We start from the raw sequence: 24,299 nt of genomic DNA on the forward strand, positions 1-24,299 counted from the left end.
AAAGTGAAAGTCCTGGAAACTGAAACCATAAACCTACAGAACAGGTACTGCATGGGGTGTGGAAGTGCAATCTTATCCCACGCTGTGGAGTCTGTGCTTCAGACTGGATCCAGAGTGGCAGCTCAGTCTCTGGCCTCCACCACACTTTAAACCAGCAAAGTTGCCTGGGATGGAGGCTCTCCAGGTGCAGCCCCTTGGCACTACTCACTAGGCCGGCCTCAAGTTCATTTGGGGCAGAACAATCAGCAGCTGTTAAAGATGGGGAGCTGGCTCATGAAAATCAGGTACTGGAGGTTTTATGGCAGTGGGTGGCCTTATCTTGTCCACCTTCTTCTGAGGCAAAGTTTGGGGAAGGAGTAGGTGGAAGGAAGGAAAGGTACCAGTTCACATTAGTGTGTGTTGTATGAAGGGGTAGGGCTGAGAACCCAGGCCAATGTGCTCTGTGAGCATGCACTTTACAGTGAGTTTTGTTCTGTGCATTTCCTCCTTTCTGCAAGCCAGTGCCAGAAGATGAGGGTCCAAAAGTATCTGTCATTTTCATGGATATTTTTTTAAAACCTACATTTGTAGCCTAATATGCAGCTGTTGAGGTTGCGGAAGGAGGTTGTGTTTATTCAGGAAGCTACTGCAAGGCTGTCTCCTCATAAGGTTTCATTGTCTATAGTTGTAGGTGGGTATCAGGAAACAATTTGCTTGTAATAAAGGCAAACAGGTCCTAACATGAAGTAATTTATTCACAATAAAGCAATGAGACCGTGCTAGAAGTCAGGGCAGTAGAGAATACATCCATAGTGGAGCAAATCTGATTTGTTCAGTCTCTGGCTTTCAGAGTGAAAGTCCGAGGCATGAGGATATGGTGTGTGTTGTAACATGGTCTGTTTATCAAAGGCTGTGCTGGGATTACTGAGGTTATCTATGCTGGGTAAGAATCATCTTACTTCTAGCTCAGCTCCCGAAGAAGGGGTTTCCACTGCTGATTCTAGACAACTGTAATATAGTTTATCAGTGGCTTCTGTAGGAGAAACAGCCTGTAATCTATTCAAGTGTTCAGGGAGCATACTCTATTTCCGGAGTACATGGATTGCAAAAGTCCAAAAATATACAGTGTCGGTATTCTTTAAAGTTTAATAAGATATTTGATAAAAAGAATCCAGCTTGACTTTGCATGCAAACTGAGGGTATTCCTAATTAGTGACAAGATTCAATTCTGCAAAGTAGCTGTTGTAAGTAAATAAGCTTATTTCAACCAATATATAAATGGTGACATAGTATTCATCAGAGCTGTCTGCAAGCTAACATGGTACAGTATTTAGTTACTGTACTTGCAGGAGAGATTGCTTGTTGAAATTGCCAGAAGGTCTGTGTTCAGTTGAATTTAGACAACTCTCAAGAAAGTGTTATATAATGAGAGACAGCACTCATGGAAGGCTGATAGCAAACAGTTTAGTTTTTTTTCCTAATTCATTGTTGCTTTAAAAATCCTGGGTTGTGAATTTAATTCCCAGCTGTGGGGAAGAAGCATGCAAAAGGAATATAGTTCAATGGTAATTTCTTATGTGAGAGTAAGAAACTTGGAAAGTGGTAGATCTGCCCAAGGGTCTTGAAGTTCTCTGTGGTCTTCTAGCATTCTTTTTTTTTTTTTCTTGCGAATATGCAAGTATTTTTTTCATGAGGTTACTACAATACTATGCCATTGGTATGAGATGGCATTACAATTGCCTGGGTACCCTTATGTTTGTGTTTTGCAGTGGGAAAGCAGAATAATAGCTAAGCACACATTTTGTCAAGAAACATTGCAGTTCGATCCCCTCGTGTTTTAGTGGTTGCAGTGTTGTCAGGAGTCCTGGCGCTCTTGCTGTTCTACAAGGTTGCTTAGAAACTGCTGCATCCATTTTCTCCTTCAGACTTGCCTTTGTATCCAGGTAGATAGAAATCTGGCTGTATTTTTAAAAGAAAAACCTTGCTTGCCATATTGAGCTGTAGAGAGCTCCGTGAGTGCTCTCCTATATTGACACTGTTGATCATGAGCAAGTGATGATAGAACTCCACTCACTGCTGGGCTCAGCAGAATCAGAGGTAGTACAGCATTTTTCTTGCACAAACTCACATGTGTACATTCTTTGCTTACTCAGCTAACCACGGAGTACTTCTTGTGCTTTTTTTTTTACTGCTTCTTTAAGTTCAGTCTGTGCTTTACAATTGGAGAACTTGTTTTTCTGGTATTTGAGAATTAAGAGTTCTATGTTGAAAGCATCTCAAAAGAGAGTGTCACATTATTATCAGAAGTCTCTTTGGAAGCAAACTGCGTTTTAAAGCTATGCTGGGAAATTGTTTAGCTCGGTCTACCCAACCTCAGGCCACAATGGTAATGTGTCAGGAGAACAAGTGCCACAATGATTGATGCAAGTTGATCTATTTTAATGAACTACCTTCACGCACTGTGAAGATGCATTTCACCAGGAACTGGTTTTGCAGCCAAATGCCACTTGAAACTCATACACATTTCACCTGCATTGCACTAAAGCATGGAGTGGATGTTAATGTCTTTGGGTCCAATGCGTATAATGGTGGTGAGGGAGACTATGGGGAGTGTTTCATCTGCATTTCTTTGCTTATTAAACATCAGAAATGAAATTAGGGAGTATTCTAAAACTTGGGTTTTCACGTTTCATTGCTTAAGGCTGAGTATTTGTATTGTTCGGAGGAGTGGAATGAAGTTGACTAAATTCTGCAGAAACATCCCATCTCATTTGTAGGTTTGAGTGTGAGAGATGTGCTCTTTCTCTGCTTGTCAGGAACAAGGATTTCTCTGAAGGATCTGAGGATAGTAGATGATATAGAATGCATAAAGGATAATTCGTATTGCCTTTGTGCTGAGAAGAGATGAGGAAAAGGAGTGAGGAAGCAGAGTAATGCAGTTCACAAATGTTATTTTTGAAAGTATGATTTAATTGATGGGAGTGTGGTCGTGGTGCTGATGTCTTGAGCTGAGACCATCTGACTTGTAAGAAGTCCAGTGAAGAGTCCTGTTTTCAACCAGTTAAAAATCTCATAACATCCTAAAACATACTGTTAAGTTTGCTGGAATGCAAAGCTTTTCTTTCTTGAGTTCCAAATCATTTTCAGCTTTGCTTTAAACTCATGCACAAGCAAGTTGTACTATGGAATGACTGACTAAACTTGATTCATGCTGCTCTGACTTAGTGTACAAAGCTATCCAGTTTCTCAGTTCTGCTTCAGAAAGATGTTTTGGAAATGCAGGTTTATCCAGTTACCCACCCTTGACATGAGAAATCTTTTTTTTTTTTTCCAGCCAATTTTAGTGGTTTGTTTTTTTTCTTTCCCTTTTTCAAAGTCAGTTTCCTCATTGCCTGCATGCTGACTAATGCACGAATGAATATTACAGTACTAAATTTTGGATCACATGCCAAAATGAGAATTCATTGTGAATGAGTTCAAACATGTCTGAGCTGTTTTTGAGGGCATGCAGGTATGATGTCAGTGGAATTAGCGCTTGTTTAACTTCTGAGTGCAGCACTGACAGCATGGTGGGAAATAAACTGCTGAACTGTCTTGCTTGCTATTGCTCCTGAACTGTAACTGCTATTTCATTGGGAGCCACTCAGTGAGAATGCACTCCCTATCCTAGACTGGAAGTCCACTCTACTTTGTAAGTTCAGTGTTTTATGTGCTTTCCTTTCTGCTAGGAACACACACACACAAAAAGAAACAAACACAAAGCCTGTGTATCTTATTATCGTTCCCTGCAGCAGAGTAATATGAAAGATTAAAGTTCATAGAAGTTGCTTCTGCAGCTAACTACGTTAGCCGCTCTGAAAGTAATGCCTCCTATTTCACAGAATCATAGAATCACTGAGGTTGGAAAAGACCTCCAAGATCATCCAGTCCAACCGTCTACCTACTACCAATATTTCCCACTAAACCATGTCCCTTAGTACCACATCTCCTAGCTTCTTGAATGCTTCCAGGGATGGTGACTCCTCCATCTCCCTGGGCAGCTCATTCCAGTGCCTGACTACTCTTTGGGGGAAGTTTTTCCTAACGTCCAACCTGAATCTCCCCTGGTGCAACTTGAGGCCATTCCCTCTAGTCCTATTGATAGTTATGTGGGAGAAAAGGCAGACCCCCCACCTCACCACACCCTCCCTTCAAGTAGTTGCAGGGAGTGATAAGGTCTCCCCAGAGCCTGCTATTCTCCAGACTAATCAATTGCTGTTCCCTCAGCTGCTCCCTCATAAGACTTGTGCTCAGATGCTTCACCAGCTGTGTTGCCCAGTGGCAACACAGTGTGGCCCAAAACTGAACACAGCACTCAAGGTGCAGCCTCATCACTGCTGAGTACAGTGGAACGATCACCCCCCTGCTCCTGCTGGCAACACTATTTCTGATACAAGCCAGGATGCCATTGGCCTTCTTGGCCACCTGGGCACACTGTTGGCTCAGGTTCAGTCGAGCATTGACCAGTACCCCCAGGTCCATTTCCTCCACACAGTCTTCTAGCCACTCTGCCCCAAGCCTGTAGTGTTGCCAGGGGTTGCTGTGGCCAAGGTACAGGACCTGGCACTCAGTCTTGTTAAACATCATCCCACTGGCCTCAGCCCAGCAGTCCGACCTGTCCAGATCCCTCTGAAGGACCTTCCTATCTTCAGGCAGATAAACGCTTCCTCCCAACTTGGTGTCATCTGTAAATGACTTACTGAGGGTGCGCTCAATCCGCTTGTCCAGGACATCAATAAAGATGGGGAGCATCGCTTGTGACTTGTCACCAGCTGGATTTAACTGCATTCACTACCGCTTTCTGGGCCCAGCCCTCGAGCCAGTTCTTTTCCCAGCAAAGAGTGTACCTATCCAAGCCACAGGCTGCCAGCTTCCCTAGGAGAATACTATTGGGACAGCGTCAAAGGCTTTGCTGAAGTCTAAGTAGAGTATGTCACAGCCTTTCCCTCATCCAGCAGGCAGGTCACTTGATCATAGAAGGAGATTGGGTTGGTTAAGCAGGACCTGCCTTTCATGCGCCCATGGTGGCTGGGCCGGATTCCCTAGTTGTCCTACACATGCTGTGTGATCTCACTGAAGATAATCTGCTCCATAACTTTTCCTGGCACCGAGGTCAGGCTGACGGCCCTGTAGTTCCTCAGATCCTCCTTATGACCCTTCTTGCAGAGGGAAGTCACCTTGACAAGCCTCCAATCCTCTGGGATCTCTCTAGTTGAACAGGAATGTTGTATAGGTGGTGGAAAGCAGTTTGGCAATCAGCTCCCTCAGCACCCTCAGGTAGATCCCATCTGGCCCCGTGGACTTGTTACAGTCCAGGTGGAGTAGTAGGTCTCTGTTTCTGCCTGAATCGTGAGGGATTTACTCTGCTTCCCATCCAAGACTTCCAGATCACTGGGTAGAGTATCTGAGGATAACTGGTCTGACTTTTAAAGGCAGATATAAAGATGCCATTGAGAACCTCAGCCTTTTCCTTGTCCTCAGAGGTCACATTCCCCGCTGCATCCAGTAAAGGATAGAGATTCTCCTTAGCCCTCCTCTTTCTGTTAACATGTTTGAAAGAAGTTTTTTGTTTTCTTTTACCCCAGTGGCCAAGTTGAGTTCAAGCTGGGCTTTTGCCTTTCTAATTTTCTCCCTGTGTATCTGAACAACTTTTTTGTACTCTCTCCGAGTTGCCCATCCCTTCTTTCATAGGAGCTAGATTCTCTTTTTCTCCCAAAGTCTCAGAGAAAGTTCCCTGTTCATCCACACCACTCTTCTTCCACACCAGCTTATCTTATAGGTCAGGGGACTGCCTGCTCCTGTGCCTTTAAGACTTCCTTCTTGAGGAGCATCCAGCCTTCCTAGACCCCTTTACCATTCAGGACTGAATCCCAAGGGACCTTCCCTACTGGTGTCCTGAACAGTTTGAAGTCTGCCATCTGGAAGTCCAAGGCAGCAGTTTTGCTGCTCCCCCTCCTGACTTCACCAAGAATCGAGAACTCTACCATTTCATGGCAACTCTGCCCAAGGCACCTCCCAGCCTCCACATCTCCCACCAGCCCTTCTCTGTTTGTGAATTTATTTCCATGGAAACTACAACAGATACAAAGAGCAAAATAACACTATTTGATAGAGGAAATTCTCAGCTACAAAACAGTATTTTTCAAGAGTCACCACCATTAGCTATGCATTTTCACTGGTGATGAACAAGAGCCTGAGGTCACCACTGCTGAAACACGCCACCCACCACCTCACTGTGTTCACATCCACTGTTTGGTCTCCATAAATGTTCAGCAAGCATCAGTGAATGTCAGTGGGTGCCACTGTTTCCGTATGAAGGAATTCAGTGACACAGCTTTGCTTCATACATGCTTCCATGTCTGGTGCCATTCTGTCAGACCACCCCTCTGCTGCCATCTGTTGCACAGCAACAAAATCTAATGGAACATTGATGGGAAGGCTCAACCTCTACTGCCATACCACCAACATCTGCCTTTGATGTTGTGGGCCAACAAAATAAAATAGGAGGCATTACTTTCAGATCAGCTCTCGCACTTAACCCTACTGTGTTTAGTTGTGGTCTGAACTGCAAAATAAGAGAGGAACGGGTGAAGAAAAAGCAGATGGCAGCTGCCATCTGTAAACCAGAAAAGGACAGCAACAACCAGCTGCTGAGTGAGGTACTGGCAGTAGAATCAGGCTGCAGACCAAGCAGTATGTGCCTGATGTTACGCTTGGGTTATCAGCATTTCAGTACGTTCTTACACTTCCAGTCTGCCTCTTCTGAAATATTGCATGAAGTATTTATTTACTTTTGTGCCAGTCTTCTTATTTGCCAAGTTATTCTTCTGTTTAATTAACAAAATGTCTGTCAGTTTGTGTTCAGGGAGTTTTTGTGAGTGTCCCTGTCCCCAGGAGTTACCTGGATTGCTGCTCTAAACCACATTTCAGGTGCTCATTGTCACTCAAGATTGTTTACAGAGTAGCTAGGCTTTCCACTGCAGTATGTTTAACATAAATGATGCTGTAGAGTAGCTAAAGTGAGTTGATAGACTTACTGCGTGGGATGCTCTATGGAGTCAGCAGGATCCAACAGCTGTCATTCAAAGTAAGACTTTTGATTTTATTTCTTTTCCCCTGTATACAAAACCTTCTGTAGCATGTATCCATGCGGGGGGTCACTGTACCTATTTTGAAAACTTTTGTCCTTCACCATTCTCTACCGTTCTCTACCACAGAGCATCCAACCTGACCTGCTCACTTGGGTACTGAAGTAGTGTGAAAGTACACTGAGGGAGGAGGCTGCTGTAACTATGGTATAACTACAGTGCATCATACACAGTCACGTTCTTTGCTTGAGGAACGCATGTTTTTAGTTTTAAAACAACTGTCTTCAGAGGCTGGGTATTGGAAATCCAGGTACTGATTAACAGTCCTTCTGAGACCTGTGCTGCAGTAACTGCCCTTTGTGCCTTTATACTTAAAAATTCTTTTGACAAATATCGCATCTAGTAAGATTTTACAGGAACAATCACTATTTCCCTCTCTGGGGAGGGGAAATTCATTTCTACAGAACATTCTGACAACAGTGATTACAATGAGAGCCTTCCCATCTGACTTAAATATTTCAGGCTGAGTAAGGATTATTGAATATTACTCTGTGAAAAACAGCCAGTCAGGGAGACTTTAATTACTTTTGGCTGAGCAACAATGCACTTAATTCCTGTTCTCCATACAGTAATTTCTCCCTTTCTTTTGACCCAACTTATTTGATTGTCCTTTTGCTCTAAAGTTATTTAATTTACACAACATGCTCCAAAAGTGCTTTGTATGTAGGATAACACAAATATAACACAAAATGTTTGTTTACAAGATGAGAACAAAATATTTTGCCTATAAACCTTCTGGGAAGACTTTTTTAGTTGCAGGTATTAAAAGATGTAGTGAAATCACCATAGGCATAGCATAGGCTTTCATTCTACTTTGCACTCTTGGGTCATTAAATGTGAAAATCCAGTGGGATCTTGCTTTTCTATTTTATAACAGATACTGCTGCCCAATTGTATGCACTAAAGCTGTTTTCCAAATACGTTTGTTTTCTGCTGCTGTAAAGTAGCAGTGCAGTGCTGGATAATGTTTTATACTTTGCTTTTAAAGAGGAGTGGGGAATCAAATGGGACAAATGAGTATGTCGGTGTCCAACATGCCTTCAAGATTAATTGGGACTTTCTGCAGAAAGAGCTGTTAATTTGTGTTGGAAACAACTCACTGCTGAGTAAATGAAGTATTGAGGCCGATGTCAATCAGCAGTGGGGCCTTTTCTGCTGTTTACCTCATGCTGTGCTCTCTGTGACCTGCTTGGGTGAGAGCTAGCACGGGCTGGAGCTGGCTCAAGCTGCTCAGGCGCTGGTGCTGCAGAGGAGCTCTGCTTTAAAGGGCCACTTGGACATGATGTCCACTGGTATCTGCTGGGGGGCATCTTAATGTCACACTTCCCCAAAGCAAGGATTGATGCTGAGCCAGTGTTTCTAATCCTGGCTTCTGTGGTAAAGTAGAATACAGGGCTGTGGGGAGGTGCTTAGGGTGAAAGCTGTCTTTTCCCTCTCCCCTCTTCTTTTCTTGGGAAGCCTTTCTCCCTGGATCTGCCTTTGTGCAGCTGGGGTGCTACCGTTTCACCTGCATACATTGCAAGCTGTCACTGACAAACATTCAAGTACTTGAAATCTGATTATTAGAGGAAGAAAATAGATAAGGCTTTTTTTTTTTTTTTTTTTTTTTTTTTTTGCCTTTCTAGATAAGCAACTCTTAGATATTGCAGCAATGTGGGAGTGTCTCTATTTTTTTTTTTCTTTTAAAGCTCTGCTGTCCCTAACAAAAAGAGATGGAGAGAGACTACTAATGCCAGGTAGAGTGTTGTAGGAGGTTACAATTGATAGATTGTATCATGATCTTAGCAAAATGAAATATAAAGTGTGCAGAACATGATTCTAGATTCTGTTTTTGCTCTGTTAAAAGTCAAGTACTTTCTTTCTAAAAGTCTGGAGAAAAAAACCCTGTACTACCTGCAGTAGTTAACTCCGCATCTAGGTGAGCACTGGATTTTGTAGTCCGCTGTCACAGAGGGTAAGATATCTTGTGGCGTCAGCTGGAGCCCACCTATTAAAGAACCTGGGCAGTTCAAATTATGAGCACTTAAAATCTAGGCTCCTTTCCTGTAGTCCTTAAAGCCAGTTCCAAAACTCCCAAATGGGAGTTGAAAATGAGTATTAAAAAAATTATGAGCAGAAACTAAAATTAGTCACCGTGAAGATTTTATAGTATTGCTTGGCATAATTGTAACTGAATAGCCTGCTCTTCTCTGAGCTGCAAATGATTTGCTGTAATCCTGTCCTTTCTGGGTGTGACTTACGGGTAGGGCAGAGTCTGTCATAAGGGGTGCTAGATGTGAGGAATGTTAATTTTAAAGTCTTTTTGGCAAGAAGATATAAGGTAAGGTTTGCACAAAGCCACTAAAAGGTTCAGCCAACTTTGTCCCTGTGGTAGTTCTTTGAAGTAATGAATTTAACCTCCTGTTTTCAGGCTTAGAGCACTTATATTTTTTTCTCTTGGTAATGCACTGAAAGTACTTATTGCCAGTTATTGGTTTCTCTGGCTTTATTTACTGAACTCCATTTTGCATGTAGATAATTAGTGGTCTAATTCTTCCTTGAAAGGAAGTAATCGTGCAGTATCCAATTCAAAGAATGAGAAAACTTCCAAGGGCAGGTGTATCTGCAGTACCTGAAGCTGCCTTGAAGGAACTGGTGGAAGCCTCTCATCAGACTCAGATTCTCAGATCTCACTATCTTCTGAATGAATGAATTGGCCTGGATGTCCTGCTGTCACATTCAGTCATTCCTGAACCTAGTACAACTACAAAATGTTATAATTTTGCATGGGAAAAAGTGATTACCTTTTTTTTTTTTTTTAAATCCCTTCCTGCAAAGTGAGGACTTACTGTTATCTTATTATGCAAACTGTAGAAAGGGGATCTGAAGCAAGGATCTTATAAAGTGGTCTGATTCCTCCCTCCCCTTAGCTGGGGCTCAGGTGTGCTGGCCAGACCGCAGGCAGTGCTGCAGACAAACAAGGGTGTTAGGCCTGAAGCACCCAGCTTGCTACTCAGCGGAGGGCAGGGCCCTGCAGGGTGAGTGAAGAGTGTCTGGCACAGGGAAGAAAGGTGTTACGGGGAAGAAAAGTTATTTCTACTTGAATTGGGTTGTTTGTTTCTGCTTCTGCAGGATTTTGTGTTTCTTTGTCAAAATGGTTGTTTACCTGGGCTTACCAGAAGATTGCATCATCTGCTGCCTTGGAGTAGCGTCTGTTTTCTTGCCATCTAGCTCTTCAGAGTTTCTTGTGCTTGAGTTCCCAAAGATCAAAGCTGCATTTACAAAAAATGAAGAGGCACTGTACTGGATGAGGTCCACATTCCCGGGGCCAGCTCTTATGCTGTTGGCAGTAAATGTCTGGGTTGTTGTGCAGTTCCACTATCAAGTTACTGCACTTCTGAAGCTGTGGTGGCCTGGCACTGGATTCAACTCTGCTGTATTTATTTTGTTGCCAACAATGGGTCATGAGTCAGAGAGGGAAGTGTTAAAAATGATGGATTGTGAATTTCATCCAGTATGTATAAAGCTGGCAATTTCAAACACTGAAAGAAAACTGAAAGTGGTTATACTTGTGATACCATCTCTAAAGCACAGGCCAAATGCACAAAAAAACCGTAATACACTCGGTTCTTTAGTCTGTGGCTTCTAAAGTCTTAATTATTTAATAATGATCTTGTTTCCAAAGTTATTGGGTTGCTTAGGAGGCTTTGAGGTGTTGCTTTAGTTTTTATGGTGTTGTTTTGTTTTTGTGTGTGTGTGTGTGTGAAGTCCTTTTAACTTGTGCTAATGAGGCTGCTGTTTAAGACCAGGCTTTACCTGCAGTGTACTAACTGCCTGAAATAATGTCTTGGAGAGTAAAGAGGTGCCTCTCCTGCTGCTGAATTGAAGAATAATTAACTGTCACGTGGCTATTCAGGCTCTTTTCAAGAGGCTAGTAATTGTTGTGTTTGATAACATAGCTCTGCGTCCTCTAATTTCCTCAGTTCAGAGCTCTTGTCTCGGAGTTGCCAAATATACAGCTTTGCTAAATGAAGAGACTGTTCTTTCTACAGCATTTTGTCTCCAAGGACTAAGGAGAATTTCTTAGAGAAAGATGCAGAAGCACACAAGATGTGCTTCCTGACCATTCTCTCAGAAGACTTTATGAGTGTGTGGTTGCATGTAGTTAGAGAGCTGCTTATAACATGAGTTGGTACTGTTTCAAAAGGCTCTGTGATAGTGGATACTGCATTGTAGTGCACGTGTAACATTTTGTGACACTACACTAAGAATTTATTTTGGAAAAGGTTTGTATTTCCTAAGGAAGAGAGCCTATCTCCTGAACTGTTAGCTGAAGTTCCTACATCTTTCCAGTAATAACGTCAGTGAAATGAACTTTTAGCTGCTGTAGCCTGCATTTGTGGAAACTGCAAAATGATAGTAATAATATAGAAATATTTTTCATCTGTTGACACTAATTTACTGGAAATTTTGGCACTTTAAGCTTATGGGTTTTGTCCCTGATTTTATTCTATTTAATGAAGCATACTCTGCTGCTTTAATGTAACTTCTTTCAGCTGAAAGTTTCCATTTTTGCTCAACAGTGGAAGTCATAGCTATGCTGGCAGCCTCCTACTGAACGGCATATCAGATATCATTGCTTAGGTACGTAGGTTAATGGAATAACTTCAAGTTCACTCTTCTTCAGAACGCTGGATAGGAAGGAAGCAAATCTCAGACTTAAATGAGTTTCCTCATATCTTGTTAAAAATCAAAATAGCTCTTTGTTTTTTTAAGTATAGTTCTGTATTTGACTGAAATATGTGTGTTGAACTACACAAATATGTGTGTACGAATATGTGTACAACTATTCAAGTAGTAATACTTGAAGCCAAACTGGTATCCTAAGGTTCATAATAGATTGATGTGGATTCTCTTGCTAAAAGTTTCAAATGTGTAATTATGGTTTAAAATAAAAGGCTTTTTTGCACATTTGGATCATGTTGGGCACAGAGGACTTTTTGAAGATCTTCAGGGAGGGAGACTCTGCAACCTCTCAAGCATCTGATGAATGTTCTTAGACTGTGTGTCATGTACAAGCCTCGATCCTGGCAAATGGCTTATGAGGACTAGAAGAAAGATGTATTGTTCATCTTCCTGGAATAGGAACTCCAGAGTACTTCTGTTATCCTTCAGCTGCCAACCAATTACCCTGCTGTTCTCCCCTTCCAGCTATAGTTTGTCTTGCTCAGGTTGTTCCAGGACAACTTTCCAGCTTGGAAAGTGATTAAAGATTGAAAAAGGCAGAAGGGATCTTTGCACTGTTTTTTTTTTTTGGTCTTGTGTCATCACACTGTGCTCTTTTCAGAAAATACTCTTTGGGGTTTCAGATTGATTTAAGGTAAGAGTCCTGATGCTGTGACTTGATTGAGCTCACTGGTGTTTTACATACTAGCTTGCTGCTAGTAGAGTGCCAGGGCATCACCCTGCGTGTGCAGTTTGCAGACCTGTGTGATGCAGGGAAGAGAGACTTTCACCACAGGATAAATTTATATATAGAGAGAGAGATTCACAAAGTCTCCTTAAAAAATAATATCAACAAAAACTTTACTGTTTTCCTTGTAGGGAATAGGGTAAAAGAAGGACAGAATTCACACAGTGAGCCAAGAGCGAAGCCAACAGTGCAGTCAAGGAGACTTCTATTTATTCTCATCCCACAGTGAATATCAACTTCTGCAGAATAAAAATTAGTTAGTGTTCTTAATAGTATGGATGGGACTGGTGAGGAAAAAGTGACTGACTTGTTCAGATGCTCAAGAGTTGTTTTCTGTTAATGCACTCAAGAACTTTGTGAGGACCTACAGTGGAAGTGTATGTCTGGTCAGTAGAGTTTCAGGTCCTGCATATTTGATTGCCTCCTTGTTACCAGAAATAAAGCAATCAAAAAAATCTATCCATTCATGTTTTGACATGTAAATAATGGGAAAAAATATTGCATAAACCAGTACATGTATGCTAGATAACTGATGGACTAACTTGTTATGGAGACATTTATAGACACAAAGGAAATGGTGATACTTTGAAAATAAAAGTAAGTTCTACAGGATTATGCTGTAACTCACAAATATAGGCTCCAGTCTTGAAGAATGGAGGATCAAGCTCCTAAATACTATGCCAAAATAATTCTGTATCAGCATCTTCTGATTAATATTGGTAGACTGAAATGTGAGGAAAACTTAACATGGACAGATGTAATTTCCCGTATTTACAGTGTTTTTAAGATATTACTGCTAGAACCTTTTGTACTCCTTTAAAAGGAGACTGCGTGAAAGTCTTTGTTAAGACCTGAAAAACACTGTTGTAATAGTGGATTTTTCTTTTAATATTTAAATTTGAGGGCATATTCCTTAGTGTTCAATGTAATGAAAGCCCCAAGGAGGGTGAGGTAGTCCAGAGAATACAAATGATGATGAAATCTTCTGCAAAACCAGTTTTGCTTCTGCTGTTTGACAGCACTGAGTGAGTTACACTCTTCTTTCAGGTAGTTTTAATGTCGTTAAGTGCCAACCTGCTTAAGTTATCCATCTTATGATAGGCCACAAAGTGTATCCTTGAATTTTTCAGGAGTTCCCAGGCTTTCAGGCATTTGAATCTTTCCCCCAGCCCACTGTCTCCCTCTTTGTGAAGACAGGTTCTTGCTGAAACAGTTTATTTCTTGTGTTATCCCCTAGGCACATGACATCCATGTCAAAAATGCAGACCAACAGGAGCATCAGCTCCTGCCAGCCACGTGGCTGATTTCCCATGCCTTTTCTTCATGTCTATTTAATTCTTTCTGCACTGAACCTTCATAGAAATAAGTCTAGAAAGTTAAGCATTGAGTTAAAACAGCAGCTTGCCCACTAAAGAAATACAGTATTGACATCATACTAAGCCTTTCATAAGGATGAGATAAAAACTGATAATGTAGGTTAATGTTTACACTCTAAAGGCCAACCTTTAGCACGTAGGTGCCCAAGATTGTTGTGTGCTTTAGGAAACAGCAGATGTGTAGCAAGGCCCACCTGCAAGCAGGCCAGTTAGAGGTGCGGGCTGTGAGTGTGGGTTGCTTTTCCTTTTCTGCTACTCACCTGGCTGAAGGTAAAGCCTTGTCTGTCTCTGTAGGGCAATCCCCTGCTAAGCTGGGGAAATCCATTTTGTCTCAGTCGGTTGATACAGGCAACAATCTCTTTGCCTAGACCGAGCTCCCTTCCTCCAGGAGGTGACGCAGATGTCACGTTAGGGCAGCAGGCCACCATCCTCTCCTCTGCCTGTGCTGTCACAGAGCTGTAGCACCCATCTCCTTTTGCTCAAGGCACTGCCTTCTGACAGTGGAGCCCTGGGGTGGTGGAGAGCATAGACTGATGTTTGACAAGGGACTGAGGGGTCTGTCTGGCACTCTGAGGTGCACTATATTATCTTTGAGCCCTCTCAACATTTCCTACACAAGCCGTGACTTGTTTAGCTCTTCCAGCTTCTTACCTGATTAGAAAAAACAAAAGCTGTTAGCTTTTTGCCATGAAAAAAGTAGTAAGAAAGCATATTTAAAAATAATAATTGAGACACTAAATGAAGAAACCATCCATCAAAGCCTGGGACCATGCTCTTGCAAAGCCAAATCTGTATAATATTTTAAAAAAACAACCACCTTTGTACTTACCTGGCTTTTTTGCAGAAGCCATATTCTAACCCTTTTTCCGTTATGTTTTGTGCATATTCACAAGCATTCCAGCTCTGCATGGAAATAGCTTTCAGATGACTAACCTTTTCAACCTCAGCTAAGTCATGTTTATTAAAAATTAACTTCAAAGATGGAAATTCATCTTGCTCCCTCTTTTCAGCCCTGGCCCATTATGAAGGTTAGCACCTAACCCTTCCTTGCGGCAGGGCTGCTCAGTCTTCCTGGTTTGAATGTATCTAGGGCAGTCTGCAGCAGCGCTAGCACACTGTGTGGCTATTTTTGGCAGCGTAGCTTTTGTCTGGCAGTGCTAGGGAAGGATGGCAAATGCTCACTACATACATGCTGTGCATGTGACTGATTTAAGGATGAGTGATGAGGTATGGTTTAAATAAAATATATATAGGTACATATCAGTATCAACAAAAAAAAAAAGAAAAAAAAATCTCTCTACGTACTGTTAAAACCAAACAAATTAATCTGCCTGACTGCATGAAATTTCATTTTCCTTTTTTATGTAATTGTGTGCTCAGTGGACTGTGCATTAGAGGGTGAATTAGCAAGTTAATTTACCCTACGTGTCCATAAGAGAATAGCTTTTACATCCTCAGGCCTTGTGATCTGAACTGCAATGTGAATGTATCAGAATACACAAACACAGCTTTTTATTTTTAGAAGTACTGTAGCAAGGGCTTGGTTTAACCTGCTCTCTCCTTAGGTTTTTAATTCTGTTTTACAGTCACTATCAATTGATTTTTTTTTTGGACACGTTCCAAATGAGCTCGTGGTGGTTTTTTTTTAAATGTTTTTGTTTGTTTTCCATCCTTTAATACAGTACCTGAAGGGGAGTATTTGCAGAGCAAGTTACCTGCTCATCATTGGAGCAAGGTTGTTAGAATTAATTACAATTAGTCTTCCATATTAATAATCAAACATAATTGATGATAACACTCTTAATTTGAGTTGCAAACTAAGAGCAGAGTGTTTATCAGTCTGCCTCTCTAATATTCCATAAACCCAAGATGCTTCAGGTTCAGAATTTCACAGGAAGGGCTGTAGAGCCTTATTTCTCATTTCTGCCATGATGTAGCTGGGTCCCCTAGCCAGAACTGGGGCCCAGTTGTATCAGCTGTAGGGCAGAAGGAGAACGCACGCATCAGAGCACCAGTAGTGTGAATAAATGAGATGATAGAGAGAGCTGAGAACAGAAACACTTCCAGGTAAAGGTCTGGATCCAAGCTGTGAGAGATGAGGTGGGGTTTGTGCTCCACGGACCATCACTGGATGCAGTTGGTTGAAATGCTCTGGCAAGGACCAGGCACTCAACCCCACCCTCCAGGTTCCCTAGCCAGTTGTAGCCTCAAGGTTGGCTGAGGTGGCAGGACAGAGCCATGACTTCTGGACTTTCCTGAGGTCATGTTGAAAGCTGTTAGCTTTTTTATATTTTTTTTTCCCTCTAGAATGAAGAAAGTAATATATCCATTGTTTTCAAGTTGCTAGTAACTGATTTGCTATAATATTGAGAAAAGTGGTTGCACTGTGCTTCTTGAAAAGACTCATTTGTTATCAAGACAGTAGAAGCATGTCAAGAATTACCTATGCCCACATAAATACTAAATGACATAATGTTGCAATGCTAAAATCTTGTGTACGTGTGCAAAAATCCTTCACTCAAACCAAGACTCCATCTCTATTTTCTTTATCTTGAAATATATCTTGGATTTTTTAGTATTACTGTGAAAGTCTTTACTCCAAGCTGCTTGAAATTGCAATTTTAAATGACTGAAGGACTGTGCAGGGCGAACATGGAGGCTCCGCTGCCCTACTTCCCTTGGAGGCAGGCTGGAGCTGGCTGCCCAAGGCCTCCCTGCAAGCCGGGTGCTTGGCAGTAGGAAGTGGGGCAGTGTGGTAGACAGCTGCCAGCACCAATAACCAGTGTCTTGAGCTGCTTAGCATAGGCTAAGCCCAAATCTATTGACGTGGAGCGCAGGGAAGGGCTCGGCAGACTTCTCCCCCTCCCTGCCCCTGTATATAATCTCATGATGCTGTGGATGTGACAAACTCCATTTTGATTAGATGCTGGGCCAGAAACGGAGAGAGTGGGTCAAATTTGACCTCAGAAGTCTATTTTAATGGTATGTGTTTTTACACTTCCTGAAGCCGCACCTTTTCTTCATCATCTCCTCCTTCCTTTTACTGGCTTACATAATTGCCAGCCTGAATTTCTTTAATGTAGGATGGGAGACCAAGTGAAGTTATGCATGTGAGGTGATATGGATCATGCAATGGACTCGCAGTAGAAGATGCAGTGCAAATGAATGTACAGTACTGAATATAATGGATGAACTAGGTAAGCAGCTCACAGTTTGTATTTCCAGAAAAAATCTTTTTAAATGGCTTCCTGATTAGAAACTGGAAAACACTATTCCCTCTAGCCAGGGGATACGTGTAGTCTTTTTCCCTGTTTGCTTTTGTTTCCTGATTAATTTCAAGAGCCTAACATGACGTGGGGGTTTGGGGAAGAGTAACCTGAGTACGCTGATCTTTTAACTTTGATTCTTTAGGATACATTTCCAAATGGAAGGCTTTATGCAGTCATTGATAACTGAGCACCCAAGTTATTTGGGGATGTTTTGTAGCGCCAAAAATGACTCTATTTTGTTGATATATCACTATTCTGATTTAAAAGCATGAGAAACTTGAATGGATTATCATCTTCTGATTTTCTGCTTAATTTATTACTGACTGTTTCGCTCTAAGTAGCCATACTCTGTGTATACAGTGTAGGTATCTACTTGGTCACAACATCATTCAGTCAGTTTGATTAATTTTAACTTCAAGTTTTTGAGACTAAAATGAGATGCAGAGGATGGTTATATGCGGAACAGGAAGAGACCTACCTATCCGTAATGAAATCTTTTATATAAGCTAAGGACTGGTTGCGAAAACAGCTGCTACTTTCGGGATTGGGATGTTGTGTTGTAGCAACTTTGGTATGAGAATATTTCCTTTTCTTTGGCTGCCCTAGGCAAGACAACTGGAGAAGGATGTTCTGCTGTGAGAAAGCTCAGTGTGAGGAGCTATTCCCCATGCGGAATTAGCAGAGCTTTTTGTAACTCTTAATCTTTTTAGTTATTCAAGTTCGTACATGCAGAGCATGAAAGCAAGAGTATTATGTTTTGTTTTTCTTATTATTTCTACATGGTTTATTTTTTGGTGGCTAAGCTAAGAAAAAAAAATTTAAATAATAATAATAAAATTGCTGTCTTGGATGTGGATGCTTTTTAGCTGTCTCATTTGGTTTTCCTGTTTTCCTCTTCAGTGGTTGCCTGGTGCATTTACTCTAAGTTCTCAGGCAGAGCTGTTCTGCTATAGGCTGTGGGTTATGCCATCTAGCTGTCCTTTTTCCTTTTTGTTTGCTGTCAGCTACCTCTGAAGTAATAAAAGAAAATACATTTGATTCATTAATACAGAATTTTATTTTATTTTATTTTATTTTGCTATGGTAAGAACTACTTAACGTGCCTAGAAGTAGCCTGATATTTAATGCTGACTTGGTGCTGTCATGTGTTCTCTGTGCAGCACCTGATCCTAATCTATATTTCCCTTTGTGGTGTTGGCAGTTTGCAGTCCTTGCACAGGGATGTAGCTTTTTCCCTTCCTTCTGTATCCCAGGTGACAGCAGCAGCAGTGATTTTTTTGTGTGTGTTTGGTTTGTTTTTTGGGTTGGGTGGTTGGTTTGGTTTATTCTTTTCTAGACCTTGGTGTCTGGCATGTAGGGCTCTGGAGGTAATGTCCAGGGGTGGAAGCCAGCCTGCATCCTGGAAATGGAGGGGTCAGATCAATGGGTGCTTGCGCATCAGATGGTCCAGTTCCAGATAGTGCAGCCCCAGCACATGTTGCATGAACTGGTCGTAATAATCGTCACTCTGTCTGATGTCTGCCACTGTCATTAGTTTAAATCTTCTGTCTGTCTTTCCTGCAAAAAAGTGTACAGATTCCTTGGCCAAAAAGCAAAATACATAAAATAAAATAAAAACCTGTAGATCAGAATATGGATCAAGTAGTTACAGAACTGTTGTTTTCTTTGCCTGTAGAGATGGAATAATTTTTTTTCTCATGTATGCAGAGCAAGCTCCAGCGTATGCAGAAAAAGCAGATGTTTCAGATTCCTGTAGAAAAGGAACCAAAATTAGTCTTTCTGTGTGTCATTTTGTTGTTGTTGTAGTTGTTTGGGTTTTTTTCCTCTAAACAACAGAAGATTTGAGATACTCATGTTGCTCAGCAGCAGAACATCTTAGGGAAAAGACGCTGATCTCATTCGGGTGAATGATTATGTGGCTTTTTCCTTGGAAATGTGCAGTAACTGCATGCAGCAAAAAGAGACTTACAGATTTGGTAGCAAACATTCTCTGGAAAACTTCAGCATTAAGTTGCCTGAGGGAGGTGGGGGGTGGGGGGGGAACCATAACAAAACTCCAGTCTTTTAGATTGTACTATTTTGGAAATTACTATTATATTCTTGAAGGAAAGCCTGAGGATAGCTGAGACTTAACTAGTAACAATATATGCTTCCTTTAGTCAAGGAAAACAAATGAGTTGTTAATAAATGGCTGCGACTTGTACATATGGTCTAGTTATAGAATATTATATTTTGAGGTTTTTAAGATATCAGAGGTCATGTAGCTTTGACTTGCAAGCTTAGGTGGTATTTTTAACACAAGGTAGCTGAAAAAGCATTCGAAACCACTGTCTGCTATTTTTAACGTGTCTAGCACTTAAAAAAAATCCATATAATCCTCTTGAAACAGATGGCTACAGTGAGTTAAAATCCCATGCTAGGATTTGGGCTTTTACCTGATGTTGAAACCAATGTCATGACAAAGGGATGCATCACTGCCTTTGGAGGTGAAAACCTGTTTCAGACTCGTATTTAAAAAAAGGTTGCAAAAGCACAAAGCACAGTGACTTGTGCAACAGTTTGCTTTCCTGTTCTTAAAAAAAGGCTCCAGTGGGAGTCTGTGGGAACTGTGGAGTCCCTCTGGATTTTGTCTGTTATTTTTATTTCTCGTAGTTTGTGCACTCAATATCCAGGCTACGTTGGAATATGGAAATCAGTGTTAAGTAGCTGTCCTTACACTTTTATAATATAAGGGAGGAAAAACAGGAAGCGGAAGTCTTTCTTTAACTTCAAATCCTGTAATCACTTGAGCTGCCTTAGTGAATGCAGGATTCGACCTGAAGTTTTTGGTTTAAGTAAATGTAAGGACAACTCAGGCTGCTTTTTTGGGACAGGGCTGAGGTGAGGAGGAAGGTGTTGGCAGTGGTTTCACACAGAACTAAAGCATTTTTAAGACGAAAAGTCCAGCTGTCCTTCAGCTGTCCATAGAGCCACTGTAGTGTTTCTAGAGATGATAACAAAGCGTTGGTGTTCCTGTCCAGATAACTGGAAATAATTTAATATTGTTGATGATTAATAACGAAAAGGCATACTAGTTCAGTGCACTTGTTTCCTGTATTTTTTTAGTGGTGAAAGGAGGCAAATGAATGGGAGGTTAAAGTGATGACACACACTTCACTCTTTATGGTTCAGTTGCTCGGTAGCTAAAATTTATCCCAGGTGGATTCCAGCAGTTAACCAGAGATTCATCTGACCCTTCTAAATGCAAATGTAGCTGCCTTTCCCCAGGCTAACATGCAATGTGTTTAAATTTCATAAATATAACAACCTGTTCTGACACTTCTACCATCTAATTATAGAAGATAAACATTTCAGAGGAACCTGCTCTGTCCAGCAGTCCTGGCAGGGCTCAGCCCAGGCAGCCTCGCTGTGTGATGCTCAGCTGCACCCGTGCCCTCCTGTTTGCTGCCACCCACCAGGATGCTCATTGCTTGCTCCTACCTTCTCGCCCCATTTTTTTTGCCAACTGCATCCCTCAAGGAGCTTGAAGTTATATGGGTGTTGACAGATAGAGAAACCTCAAGTAGTTTGGTGGCAGATGAAGGAAGAGCCTGACCTTCAGGGTGGTAAAGCTTTATTTATTTATTTTTTTTTGTCATAACATTTTAATGTGGGGCATGCATTCCAAACTTCCTTATGCTCCCCTTGTTACCATCACACAGTGAATATCCTCCCTAGCCAGCTGAAGGACATAAAGTATGCTGGAATATGGGAGTTCTGCAGGCGAAGATGAGATGTCAGATTCCTTATGGAAAGTGGAAGAAACTAGTAGCTCCCAATATCTGGTGTTTCTAAGGCTCTTACAGCAAAGCCTGCTTTAGTGTTCTTAGTTTATTGCAGTCAGAAAAGACAGCAAGTACAAATAACTATAGCTTGTTGATGACACCGTAAACTTTGTTGTCTTGGTAAGACCTATGTGAAAGTATGTCTTAGTATGCTAGGAATGTTTCTGCTTTCTGGTTAAAATTTAGGATAACTCTGGGCAATTCATAAGAGAGCACACAGGAGGTGTGAGCTGATCTTGAGGATGCATTCACTTGGGAAGCTGGGTCCCTCTGGACTTGGGTGACAGGTTGCTGTTAGGCATGTTGGCACATGCTAGATTTAATCTTTGAAACACTGGTGATGTGACACAATGTTTTTCACTCTGCGCTCTGCTCATTTTACCAAGCACTGCAGCTTGATGACCTGCCCCACTCTCCATTTCATAGCGCTGCTTCAGCTGGCAGATACATCAAGCTGCAGAGCAAGCACAGAGGGCATTCAGAGGGATGTGGGACAGAGAGGGAGATTTGGTTGTGCCACAGATATTAGGAATGACCTGGACAAGTACTGCTGCTGAGCCTGCCAGTTGAGTGGTTTGAAACTAGGTTCTTGTGAAATAACTTAAATCTACTGTGGCCATAGTTTGTGTTCTTTTAACTGAAGAAAATGCAATGTATGTGTGCTTAAGAGCGCTTTTGGCTTGTGTAGTTATAAATAAAATATCTCTGTTGCTTTAGTCTGTAGTTATGCAGAGGCGCAGGGGTGATGGTAGTCTTATGAGGACAGATTTGGAGGGATCAGTTATTACCTGTATCTAATTAAATCACAGAGACATCTTTCCTTCAGCTCCACCAAATTCAAATATAGCTGTTAACCCTACAGACTTCAATAGCCTGAGTACATCCATGAAAAATAGTATTTATAGGACTGCAGCAGACTTCAAAATGATATACCTGACCTGTAAACAAGGCTGCTGCTCCAGGTAATCACTTTCTGCAGCTTTCATGCAGTTGCTAAGAGAGACCTGGTCCCATGAGCCTTGCTGCCAGCATCATTGAGCCCTTTGCTTAACGAAGGTGTGCCTCAGGGATCCTGGGGCTTGTGAACTTGTATGTGTGAGTGTGACCTTGTTCAGTTTGTCAGCCAGGAGTGGGTGGTGTGCTCATGGTTTGTGAATCATAGAATTGCTCAGGTTGGAAAAGGCCTTTGAGATCATCAAGTCCAACCGCAACCTAACCATACTACCCTAACAACCCACCGCTAAATCATGTCCCTGAGCACCACATCCAAATGGTTTTTAAACACATTCAGGGATGGTGACTCGAGAAGTTTTTCCTGATATCCAACCTAAACCTCCCCTGGCGCAACTTGAGGCCATTTCCCCTTGTCCTGTCACCAGTGAGAAGAGACCAGCCCCACTCTCACTGCAATCACCTTTCAGGGATTTGAAGAGAGCAATGAGGTCTCCCCTCAGCCTCCTCTTCCCCAGACTAAACAGCCCCAGTTCCTTTAGTCTCTCCTTGTAGGGCATATTCTTCAAGCCCTTCACAAGCCTTGTTGCCCTTCTTTGGAACAATTACATTGCTTAATCTACCCAGCTCTGCGTGTCTTCTCTTGTTACAGCCTCCAAAATAAGTGATTTAAGAATTTGATAATTATACACCTTAGAAAATCTCATTTGTATAATCATGTTGCTAGATTCAGAGCTCTCCTACTCACTCTCTAGCTAGTTTTATGGGAAGACAGAACAGGATATTACTGATGGTAAAACTAGGAATGGATTCAGTGCTAGCTTTCGGGAGTCTGTTAGAGACTGCTGAAGCTAAAATCTCTTCATAATAAATTTTCTCTACCATATGAAAACAAGTGGGACTGTTTGGGGATAGAACAAAATATCTGTCAATTGGTTGCAAACTGTAATTTTTTTTTATTTAACTCATTGTTGCCTTACACTGTTCCCATGGGGTTTAATTTTCAGCTAGTTGACAATCTGCAGGACACAAAGAACTTCTTGCAAATCTCACATTGAAATTATTGGTACTATTTTTGCCAATATTTTGATACTACAAAAAGCCCTCAGCAATGATGAGAGCTTCAGCTGACCTGTAGCAAAATCATGTTGTAGAAAGCATAGAAATCTGTATTTTTTAAATGCAGATTAAACTTCCTTGGGGTGATTGCTGCAGTTTGTTACATCTCTGGCCTTATCCTCTGCCATGTGCCAACATCTGGCAATTGAGGGAAGATGAGTTTTGTGTCTTTTCTCCACAAACAGAGCTAAAGGCAGTAAAGTAGTACACTGTTGCAGATGGTTTTATGAAGACCAGAAAAATCAGCCCAAACAAACAGGCTCTCAGCCACACACGAGAGAGCTGCCAAATGTTATGTAAATGCAGAGAAATCCTTAGAAATCTGCACTAAGATGTCCACATTTTTAATACGCTGTTAAGTGCTTAGCCTTGGGGAGGGGAAGCCTGCACAGGCCTTTCTCCATCTTTTCAGTCTGTTCTGTTCGGCAACTGTTTCTCAACCAGTCCATTTAAGCCTGAGTGCATGTACTGAAAGGTCTTGGTTTGTGTGTGGTTCATTGAACAAGGTGGCTGCCTAAAATGGAGAGTGTTTCAGTATTGTACTTCTTGCCACCCCGTGCTTTTACCCCAGCTGACCTTTTGGCTCCACAGAAGAGAACACACACAGCGATTAGTCAGCCCACACTTCCTACTTCAGGTCACTTGCATTGCTCAGAAGTGAGGAGAGAAGCATAAAGGCAAATATTTTCAACCATCTGCTCGTAAGGGTAGGATGGAGCACAACAGCCTGGGATGCCTGCTGTGCTGCACTAAGTTTTGGTGGGCTGTTCCATGTTGGTGGCAGTGCAGAAGTACAGCTGGCTTGTTGGCTGCCTGCTAGCCCGAGCCGTTGCTGGGAAAGGGGCTGTCATGTCTTTGTGGCTGGGTTAGGGGCATCTTGAGGTAGGGGCAGAGCGTCTTGGATGCTCCTTTTTATTGTACCCAAAATGTTTTGTGGTAGGAACCGCTTGGAGCTCATGATCAATGGAATGCAGTGAGCTTTGAATCTCATCAGACATACGAATTATCTGTTAAATACAGGTACTTTGAAATCAGATATTTATGAAAGAAGTTTACAAATAAATATGAAAAAGGAATATGTTATACTATAGTTAATTATTTGGCTTGTGCTTCATGTGTTTAGACAACTAAACTCTCAAGTG

The 24,299-nt window shown here is 41.7% G+C and overlaps 1 protein-coding gene across 5 annotated transcripts in view; it reads left to right on the forward strand.

Moving 5' to 3' along the window:
- The window catches only part of MAP7 (microtubule associated protein 7), a 102,377-nt gene that overhangs the window by 13,515 nt on the left and 64,563 nt on the right, over positions 1-24,299 (forward strand). The window contains exon 2 of one of the 5 annotated variants that reach the window (XM_021389926.1): positions 17,078-17,191. The exons of the other annotated variants lie outside the window; for them this stretch is intronic. Within the exon in view, the coding sequence (XP_021245601.1) occupies positions 17,122-17,191 (70 nt within the window). The 5' untranslated portion in view covers positions 17,078-17,121. The remainder of the gene's footprint in view (positions 1-17,077; positions 17,192-24,299) is intronic. 5 annotated transcript variants of the gene reach the window in all.

Source organism: Numida meleagris, chromosome 3 (assembly GCF_002078875.1).
Source record: "Numida meleagris isolate 19003 breed g44 Domestic line chromosome 3, NumMel1.0, whole genome shotgun sequence".
Classification (NCBI taxonomy): domain Eukaryota; kingdom Metazoa; phylum Chordata; class Aves; order Galliformes; family Numididae; genus Numida; species Numida meleagris.